The 10,711-nt window shown below is 33.1% G+C and overlaps 1 protein-coding gene across 4 annotated transcripts; it reads right to left on the bottom strand.

Moving 5' to 3' along the window:
- Nucleotides 1-4,599: 4,599 nt before the first annotated feature.
- Nucleotides 4,600-8,524, bottom strand: LOC109800226 (serine/threonine-protein kinase AFC2). 4 transcript variants are annotated; one of them, XM_020360980.3, is made up of 11 exons: nucleotides 8,314-8,524; nucleotides 7,362-7,554; nucleotides 6,843-7,023; nucleotides 6,695-6,743; nucleotides 6,491-6,605; nucleotides 6,197-6,288; nucleotides 5,670-5,820; nucleotides 5,475-5,539; nucleotides 5,279-5,376; nucleotides 5,087-5,189; nucleotides 4,600-4,966 (listed from the first exon to the last, which is right to left on the bottom strand). In XM_020360980.3, exons 1-11 carry the CDS (start codon nucleotides 8,410-8,412, stop codon nucleotides 4,820-4,822), a joined length of 1,293 nt encoding a protein of 430 aa, XP_020216569.1. In that variant the 5' UTR covers nucleotides 8,413-8,524; the 3' UTR covers nucleotides 4,600-4,819. The 4 variants fall into 4 exon arrangements, with proteins under 4 accessions (XP_020216569.1, XP_020216570.1, XP_082931568.1 ...); XM_020360981.3 differs by lacking the exon at nucleotides 7,362-7,554 and having other exon boundaries at nucleotides 8,314-8,471; XM_083075442.1 differs by lacking the exons at nucleotides 6,491-6,605; nucleotides 6,695-6,743; nucleotides 7,362-7,554; nucleotides 8,314-8,524 and having other exon boundaries at nucleotides 6,843-7,005.
- Between the last annotated feature and the right edge of the window lie 2,187 nt (nucleotides 8,525-10,711).

Raw genomic sequence — 10,711 nt, 5'->3', positions numbered from 1 at the left:
GTGGGGCCGATCAAGACGACTCTTATCGGCCACGCTTATGGTTTTCACCTAAAGCCATAGTAGACGTGCAACAGACGACGCAGATCACACGACAAGTATGGACAACGAAGCAACATTGAGGAGACTGATCGAACAGGTCGAGCAGATGCGGCAGCAACACACCGTCGATCTGTAAAATATCCGTGCCAAGCACGAAACTGACCTAGCAGCGCTGCGTACCACGAATGAGGCTGTCAATTGCAGATTGCCCAACCCGTTAAACCTGGCCGGGGCCTGCCGCCAGTTAAAAGGGAACTTCGGCAACCCGCCGAAGTGGAATACCTCATCTTTCAACGGGTCGACGTCCTTGAGCCCAACCCGGAAGAACTCTTGTTTGAAATTTTTATAAGACTGGGAGTAAAGAGAAAACAACCTCCCAGCCTTGCTACCACTCAAAGACGCCCAACCGTAGGGAGGGATGCCCAGTTTCAACCGATAAAAATGAAGGAAAACAGGCAGAGACAACCCTATTCCTAGGGTCGAACATAGGACTTGAAAAGCCCTAAAAAAACCCCAGCTATTGGGGTGCAACTGGCAAGGATCCGAGTTGACAAAATTTAAAAAATCGCACTCAAACTGCGTAAAGGGAAGGCATACGCCTAAATCCCTAAAAAAACACTGATACATGTAAAAGAAGGGAGGGTCGGAAGTACTCCCCATATAAACACGCTCACCGGGCTGACAGGGTTTAAGCCGGATAACCTTAGAAATGGAGGATTCACCGATCCTAAGCAGTTTCCACATCGCATTAATCTCCATGAACGATTTGAAGACGCTCTGAAACTCCCCCACGTCACCCCTGACCTAGTCGTAGCCAGGGATGACGGGGAAGGGTTCCTTAGGCTGGCTTCCCCCCTTTTTCCTTTCAACGGCGACCGTCTCGGCCGTCGCCGCCTTGCCACGCGGGTTGCCTTTACCCTTGGCCGGCGCGGAAGGAGCAGCGTCACTGTTACCAGCCATCAAGAAAACAAAAAGATTTGAGGAGAAGGAGAAGACAAAGAAATCGAAGTACCTAGTACTCCTTTGACAAACAAAGAACAATAACGAAGGATGGGAACCCGGTTGCCGGAAATGGAGACGGAGGAAAACGGAGACAAGAAGGGCGAAGACGGAGAATGGACAGAGGAAAGCAAAGAAAATCGGTGTGCACAAGAAGCCAGAGACGAAAGAGAGTGAAAAGAGTAAAGTGAAAGGGGAAGGGGCGCGAGAGAGAGAAAAGGGCTCCCCGAAATTCAAACGGTTATGACACGTGTCAGCAAGGGGACAAGACTGGCAGCATATTAAGGCCCCGTCATGATGAAGCACTACCATCATTGCGTAACCGTCATCCCCATTAACGCACCAACCACGCGTTTCGGAATCCGAAGCGACAGTTGTGACACATGGCAACACAGGAGAGAAGCGTACGCGAAGGGTCACGACCCCCTACCGAGCTCGGCATTAACTCCTTGATCCACGGTCTTTGAAGCTCGGGGGGCTAGTGTACTATCCGTACTGCTATGCCGAGCTTCTCAGCGCAGCATGACCTCGGACACGCGCTAGGCCACGTCAGCCCGACATCCAAATAGGTCATAAACTGATCTTAGGCCCAAGGCCTAGCGAAACCCTAAATTCACACAAAGGTACATGCATTACTTATACGATACTCATACACCCACAAACACTAACTTAAGCATCAGAGTCTCTTTTGCAGGTATCACCCCATCTTAGAGCAACACGCGTACCCGGCAAAGGAGGTTCATCAATCTTGCCCAGCAGATCGTCCCTACGACCGATCTCCGGTAAGAACAAATAGTAATGATTATTACAACAACAAAAAAACAAATATATAAATAATTATTAAAAAAATATTAACTGATTAATTTTATTTTACAAATTTCCCATAAATTTATGTTAAATATAAATAATTACTTTAACCTTTACATATTTTATTGCAATCAACAAATTAATTTTTTAACTTATTTTTCTTAATTAAATCATTTGAGTCAATTGATTATTTGATATATTGAATTTTTTTTTATAGTTATGCTAATTTCTACCTATTTTATACTGACCACTTAGTTAATTATTTAATTTTAATCAATCAATTATATTATTTGACTTAATAATTTGTTTGATTGAACATTTTGCATCAATAATGATTATTACAAATATATATATATATATATAAGTAATTATTGACAAAAAAAAATATTAACTGATTAATTTTATTTTACAAATTTCCCATAATTTTATGTTAAATATAAATAATTATTAGGTTTAAATGTGTCCAAAATTTGTATGATTTTATTTCAAACATCAACCGAGTAATTTGAGTTCATCAAGTATCACAAGTATGTATTTTTGATCCCTTAATTTTTAACTGAGTAATTTTAGTCTCTTAAATATCATAATTGTGGGATTTTAATTTCTCCCGATAAAAATCAACTGACTTTTGTAAATGTGACATTACAAGTTGACATAATGTATCAATAATTAATTTTCTTCTAATATATTTATATTTTTATAAAAATATATTAATTTATACTCATTTATATTATGAAATTATTAATTAATTTATAAATATATAAATAATATTATTGATATTAATTAATCAACAATATTATAATACTAATAATATATAAATTTTATTTATCAATATTAAACATGTATCATTTGATTAATTAAAATCATAATATATATAACTTAAAGAAGTCAACAATATATAAAATTTTAAAATTATTAGATTTTAATTGAATATACAATCCTACGACTAAAATACTTAAAAAAATTAAAATTATTCAATTAAAATTTTGAAAATTCAAATCATACAACTATATATTAATTGATGGTTAAAATTGTTCAAGTAAAATTTTATTGACTAAAATTACACAATTATATTACTTGAGAGAGAGAAAAATGTAATTAAGCCTATTTAATTGTTACTAATTTTACTTAAATAGTAAATAATTTAAAAAAAAATTAGTGTTAATATTTTTAATATTTGTATTTGCCATAACTGATGTTATGATTTAGTTGACAGATAATTAATTAAATAAGATTATAAATCGCAAACTTAACTTAAGCCATGTCAAAGTTATTATGTATGTTAACTTGTATTAAGAAAAAGAATTTAGCATAAATCACAAATCATATATATACCCGTTTAATATAGTTGATAAATTTAATCCTTATCTAATCTGCATTCTATATATGAGACAAAATCAAAGTGGAAGGTTCGGTTGAGACTAGGGCACAATCCTGTTTCCAGTTGATTTGCCTTAGCGGGGAGGTTGCTGTCTCAAAAGACACCGCTTTCTCGTCGTCTAGTTTCACCCGCAACATCATGTTTGCATGCAACAACCGCGTTGGATATTTAATTTTAAATTAATACTTATAAAACTGTAAAATAGTCTCCATAATATAATTTTTATTTAATTACACTTTTTTCCTTTCACAGTTTTACATTATTGTTCGCGCGATATGTTAATCATTGATGTACATTTATAATGACGAGATATGTTAATCATTGATGTACATTTATAATGACGAACGTGATAAAGTGACGTGTTTTATGTAACAGTCAAAATATAGCATATTAACACCAGACGATAGTCTGTTAACAAGATGACAAAATATTTAAGCAAATTCAATAATTAGGTGACAACTCACAAAAGAACGAAATACGAATAAAAGTATAATTAAACCAAATTTCAAAGCATTTCGATTCCTTATGTACCAATATTACTACGTATGATCTTACATAACACGCGTTATTAATACTTGCAAAATATAACTAAAAAGTAACAAGCAGGGCAAAAAAACTGCCATTAGACAGTCTAACTAAAAAGTACATATAACTAGAACCAGAAAACGTAGCCTAATTATGAGAAACCAATGCATACTACCTTAATATTTTTTTAAATTTTTACAGAGTTGCCATCTATTACTTGTTTTACTTGTTTTCTAATTTAAGTTATGCGACTGGCTAAATTATATTAAATACGCTCAGCAAGTACTTATAATGTTGGCTAACATACACTTACTTCTAAAACTGTACATAAGTATATTATAAGTTCATTTTTTCTTAAATTACACATACAATATAAATTATTAATGTACTCCAACAAAAAAATAGTAAATATAATTTGATAAATCCGTTGTTAAAAACAAATGTTTCTTAAATTCTATAATTAAAAGATGTCCACAATTTATGATCCAGCTATTTTATTCATTGCTTATGTTAATTTTTAATTTAAATACGACACACTCCTCTTAACACTACCACCTCCACCGACTTGGTTTCCGGTAATCAAATCACCTGCCATGAATTTCCTGGCTCCCAAGCCCCCAACTATACTTATTTTCATCGACTACTTTCAAAGAGAGGCCCAAATCAGTCGACACCCAGCCTGATTAAAAATCAAAATGGCGATTATAACCGACTTCAAGAGTCCAAAGCTCGCGTTTCAATTTTCAAATGTCTCACCGACCCTCTTAAACATGTCACACAGTACCATTTGAAAGCCATGAAAATGACGCGGGTAGAAATAAATTCCACTCCGTATGGAGACTTAGATCGGGATGCAATACCAGTCATGCCCATAAATCTCAAATTTTTGCCATAACGTTAGCATTTTTTTTCTACTGTACATTGAATTCAGATTCATTCAAAATTTTCTAAATAGGATTTTTTACAGCATAACATTGGATTGAGAAGCGATGCAGCCATCACACAGATGTGCGCTCATTAGCACACATCCTTAGGATGTCAATGATGCAGCAGCTTTTAGAAAGTTGATTATCTCCTAAAGTGATCTCTCATAAAGAAGGAATGTCTAAGAGCTTCCTTGGCTGTAAGTCTTTCAGATGGGTCATATCTAAGTAACCCCTGCAAGAGATGTATGAGATCGCCAGCTGAATGATCAACATGTTGCATTATAAGGTTCTGCATATATTTGAAAAAAAATCAGTATTGGCTAAAGTCAATATAAACAATTCAAACTGTTTTATACAGTAAAATCAGAAAGCAATTGTATAAAACAGAAAGCAAATAATTAAAACAAACCTGTAGCCTAGGAAGCTTCATCACAGCTTTAATACTGTCCCTTGTTGTTGCACCCTCAGGCCAGTCTAATCTACCCCTTCTAACATACTTCTCAGCATGTCGGCTGAACATGTGAATAACAAAATAAACTCATTTATCATATTTAAAATATCAAAAATTTAAAGTTTAAAGTTACCATGGCAATTCACTTACTCAACTCTCTTCAACATGTGCTGCGGTAATGGACCAAGTACCCTTTCCATCATTGCAAGATGCTCTAAATTTTCATGAGTCTGAAACAAAGCTTCTCCCTATAATAGAGAAACTCACAAATTATAGGATTGAAACAAAAGGGCGGATGCATTATGGATAAATGTGCTGTGTAAAAGCATCAAAGAGCCAAACATACCGAGCATAACTCAACCAGTATACATCCCACGCTCCATATATCACACGGAAAGCTCCAGCCAAGTCCTAAAACACCATAGTCAAAATCAACAATTTAGCACAAAAATAGACAATATCATGTGATTGTCAGATGGCAACATGCAAACATAGTTGAGACAGGCAATCTTTCTACAGCATTTACAGTATGTAAATATACCAAGGATAACTTCAGGAGCCCTATAATGACGAGTTGATACAATGTAATTCTGATCTTCTCGCTCATAAGTGGTGCTTCCAAAATCAATAACCTTTATAGCACTTGATTTGGGAACCCTCTTGAAATAGGAACTTGGTGATCTAGATGAACTCTGTTTAAAAAAAAGAAACAATGTATTTCAGTGATTTAATCAACGCTAAGCTAGAAAAGGTCTGAGTCTTATTTTTACTAGAATTAGAAAATGAAAATATCACTACAAATCACCAATTATCACAAATACTTCCTAATAACACCCATTTTACAAACGGGAATTGCTCTTTTAAATTAGGATTATGTAATACACTTTGAGAGTCAACTACACTTATCTTTCTAGACTTAAATTAGAGAATCATTCAAATATAAATTAAAATATCCACAGTACACCAGCATCAAAGGTGTACCTACTACCAATAGTGCAACAAATTCTAAGAACAATTATATAAAAATAAAAATAATAATAAATAAGAGGTGTGCAAAAAAAAAAGTACCTTGTAGTCTGGAACTTTCACATACTCTGGCGAAACTAGTAGTATGTTTTCAGGCTTCAGGTCAGTATGAATCATGCGCAAATCATGCATGACTGCAAATACATAAAATAATACAATTAGGAGGCTTAACCACAGTGACAAAAACAACACAGTCTGAGGCATATTGCATCTACAACATGAACAAGATAATGTACTACCATTATCAATTAAAGATATAGCATAATAACTTTCAACAAGTTAAATATACAGAAGAGATAGTTCAAAAGGAAGCTAGTTCAAGTAAATACTACACACATGCTATACATTCCAATAGTTGTCTGCCAATCTCGCGGACAAGATCAATGGGAAATGAGCGATAATTGTTTTTCCGAAGAAAATCGTATAAGCTTGGTCCAAGTTTCTCAAACACCTGTTAAAACCATTTAAATTCACCATTGTCTTAACCCCCAAATTATTCATAAATTGGGGAAAGCATTCCACCACAAATTAAATACTTACAATACAGATATGATTACGATAGTCAAACCAGTTCCGTATTTGCACACAACTGCAAGGAATAAGCCCATTTAACCAAGGCAATGGAATCAAGGATTTACATGGTAAGATTGTACTAGCATAGATGACAAACTAAGCTAATTCAACTTACCGATTGCCTCCTTTATCATGTTTACCAAGCTGTTGCAACACCTCAATTTCTATCATGGCTGCTTCTCGATACTTCTTTATACCACGGACAATTTTTATGGCAACCATTTCCTTCCGTTCTCTGTCCCAGCATTCTAAGACCTGCCCAAAAGTTCCTTCACCCATTTTGCTATGGATCTTATCTGCCAAAATCATGTTATATAAAACATATCAACAACAAAAGCCTAGCCAATGCATAAATTCAAACAACACCTTGAACATTTAAATCCCAAAATGTTTTTTCACCTTGTGACATTAAAAGTTATCAAGATAATAAGATTCTTGTGATTTAAACAGAATTAATAGTATTTAAAAAAACATGAAATTAAGCTCACATTTAAAAGATAAAGGTGTGAGGATGCATAAGCATTTGAATGCAGAGTTTTCCAAGCAAATGGTTTCAGCTATAAAAATATAAACTAGGACTTGACCATGACATATATGAATGGAAACTTCTTAATGATGGAAAAAGTGTAATTACAGCGAGAAGTTAAATTTTCTCCAAGCGCAAACATGTAATGCCCATCTTTGTCATCATCTCGCCAAGGGGGAGAACCATTTCGAGCAACTGCCTTAACAAATAGAGAACTATTGGTATGTTCTGAGGGACCCCTTGAAGGAGCATAGCTTGAAATACTCCCAACATCTTGTCCACAAAACAATCCTACCTGAGCCTACACACAGCCATCCATTCATGTACCACTCAATGGTTAAAAAAAAAAAAATTCATCCCACTGTCATTAACTCTACCTATGCCTTTACCACCATCTCAGAATATATCAAAAAACATTGACAAGGATGAAATAAACATGGGTGCTAAAATACACACAAAATTAATCATCAGGAGCATAACAAAAGTATTCAAACAAATCTGATTCGCACTGGAATGATAGAATAGACAGGCAATTCATTTTCCAAATTGCATTTAGAAGGTTTAAAAAATTACATAACAGATCCCCTCTTTACAAATGATACCATCAAATTCACAATACGAAAATCCGAAGATATAATTCATAAAATGATATGACAAAACCTAGAAAAATATGTAAATGCAAAAAAAAAAGTCGTACAGCACGGACAAAAACTGTAAAAAGGAAGGAAAAAAATTCCATGCTCGCAAGCGATATTAAAAATTTAAACCATACATAAGTCGCAATATTCCACTACAAGGACCACAAAAACCCGCGATCTAACATTGAATAACAAAAAAATAGATAAAGTACATGACCAATTAGAGTAAAAGAACCAAGACCTAACAGATCCATCAAACAAAGAGGAAAAAATCGTCTGCGAGACAAAATAAAACGTCATCTGAACCAAAAATACCTAATCTACACATATTCCACCAGATCTACAGCCAGGGAAGATAAAAACACAAAAAAAAAAAAAAATTAAATACATCAGATCTGAGATTTAACGATAAAAAAGTTTACCTTGGGGACCTCGGCGATGTCCCAGCCCAATCTCGCTCTCTTTCTCGGGCGCCGATCCATGTGAGTGTGAGGAAATTCGAAGACGCGTTCCATCTCCATGATTGAGAGAACTACGAAAACTTCAAAGGGAGAGATTTCAAGGAAAGATTCAGATGAAAGAAAAATATGCGTTTGTGAAGATAGTGCCTCGGCATCCGAACCCTAATTTCGATGTTAGCCTAATAATAACGTCCGTGGAGGCGGTTGGGGTGAAATCTCACCGTCCACGTGTCGATATAGTGGAGCATCTTGGCTTAGGGCTGGATTGTGCTGTCAAGTGTGAACTGTGGTTAAACCTGGGTCAGCTTTATAACCATGGTTTGGTCAGTTTTGGTGGAGATAGAATGGAATAAAATAATAATTGTCAATGGAATATGATATATTTTTTAAAAAAGAATAAAAGAGGTAAGTACTATTTAAAGGGTTATGCTAACTTACACCTATTTTTATTTTTTTATAGAATGAATTAGATTTTGATTCGTGCAATGCACGATAAAAACTCATGTTGAAAATTAAATTTTTATTGTAATAAAATATATATATATATAATATAAAAATGTAAAAAAAATATATAAAACTTAAATATATGTTTATTTTTTGATTAATTAAATATTTTCATTATTAATTACTATAGAATAAAATTGTTTATTTGATAAAAACTTTATATTTAACTAATCTTATGAGTTATATGTCCCAGATATCTATTAAAATTTAGTTAAATTTATTAGAAAATAATTTCTTTAGTTGTGAGTAATTTATAAATTTATTTGATAATTGTCAAATTTACAAATACAGATACAAATTTTGAAAGTTTAAAATTTAAAAAAAATTGTTAGATGTTTTATAATTTATATAAAACTTCCCATTATGAAAAATTAGTGACCCAACATATGAATTCGTTGCCTAGCAATCATTTTATGAAAATATTTAATACATAAAAGTCAAATAAAAAAGAAATTTGTAATCTTATTTAATTGACACTTGTTACACAAACTCCTTCTTACTAAACATTTAAATGTTTCATTGTATCAACTCATCCGAATAAAAATCCAATTATTTATATGCATGGAAGATTGAGTTGACAAAAAAAATATCTATAATATATTAAAAACGAATGTAAACTAATCATTTAATGTTATATACATATATATGTGTGGGGGTGGAGAGATGAAATGATATCGATATAACTTTTACCGATTATTACATCGGTCAATAGTTATATACTAAAAGTGAATTTTTCTAATTTAATTATTGAATTATAATTTCATATTACCTTAAATGTACATGTCAAATTTTGTTAAAATTAAACAACAATTAGAAGGTAATTAAGTTATTCATATTTGATTATATTTTGAAATATATATATATATACATATATATTACATCAAATTTTAATCTATATAAATAAATATATATATATATATATACACATATATATATTACGTCAATTTTAATCTATATATACACATATATATTTGTATAAATGATTTACTTTATTATTAAGGGAAAGGTTGAATAACTTGAGTTAATTGTTTTAATTGCTAGGATTAGTGAGGAGTTGAGTTTTAAAAGGGACTTGACTCAGTTTTTAATTTCACTTTTTTTTTTCATTTTTCATTTACGTTCTAAAGAGTTAGGAGAACTAAAACTCGTAGGAGAATACCTCAAAGATTCATGTCCTTCTTCAAGCCCTCACCAAGGTAAGGAGGGAGTGAGTAGTCTCATTCTAGACATGGGATGTATGTTGGATAGTAGGATTGACTTTCAATCCCTTATTTGTAATTTGTATTATATGAAGGGGATTTTTCAATTAATTGTATTATGTATTTTTCGTCACATATATGATTCCTTTTTTTTATATTGTGTATTTTTTTATGCTTTCAATTTCAGGATTGATTCTTTAATTGTGAATTTTGAATTGTCTGTGACTTCTTGTAAAAATCCTAAAAGATTGTAATGGTTATTGTGTGAAAAATTAGTATGGGTATGTATTTGGAATGTGAAATTTGCACCTTCTTGATGTTTAATATGCCTTTTTGAACATTTCTACTAATTGAATCATGAGTGGGGTAAGTATTATATGTGGTTCATAATTTGCGTTTTATGCAAAGTGTGAAATTTTAATACAACGTCGAGCATTGTTGAGATCGAGAGCAAAGATTGTTCTTGGGGTCATTCATGTCAAGCGTTGGATGATTCTCACCAAGCACAAAAGCTTTAAGGGCTTCCCCGTGATACTTTCGTTGAGCGTGAACTTATTCACGTCAAGCGTGGTTCAGCCTGAGAGTAATGTTGTTCTCTAAGGTGTGTCACCAGGTGCTGTTCTGTATATTTTGTATTTTCTCAATTGTGTTCATTG

The sequence above is a fragment of the Cajanus cajan genome, chromosome 5 (genome assembly GCF_000230855.2).
Source record: "Cajanus cajan strain Asha chromosome 5, NIPB_CcT2T_4, whole genome shotgun sequence".
Lineage (NCBI taxonomy): Eukaryota > Viridiplantae > Streptophyta > Magnoliopsida > Fabales > Fabaceae > Cajanus > Cajanus cajan.
This window is presented reverse-complemented; position numbering and strand designations above follow the sequence as displayed.

Coding starts and splice junctions, on each gene's coding strand:
- LOC109800226 (XM_020360980.3), bottom strand. CDS start 8,412: ATGGAGATGGAACGCGTCTTCGAATTTCCTCACACTCACATGGATCGG. Junction 6,744..6,842: donor CATGATAAAGGAGGCAATCG/GTAAGTTGAATT, acceptor TATTCCTTGCAG/TTGTGTGCAAATACGGAACT. Junction 5,190..5,278: donor CACATGTTGAAGAGAGTTGA/GTAAGTGAATTG, acceptor TCACATGTTCAG/CCGACATGCTGAGAAGTATG.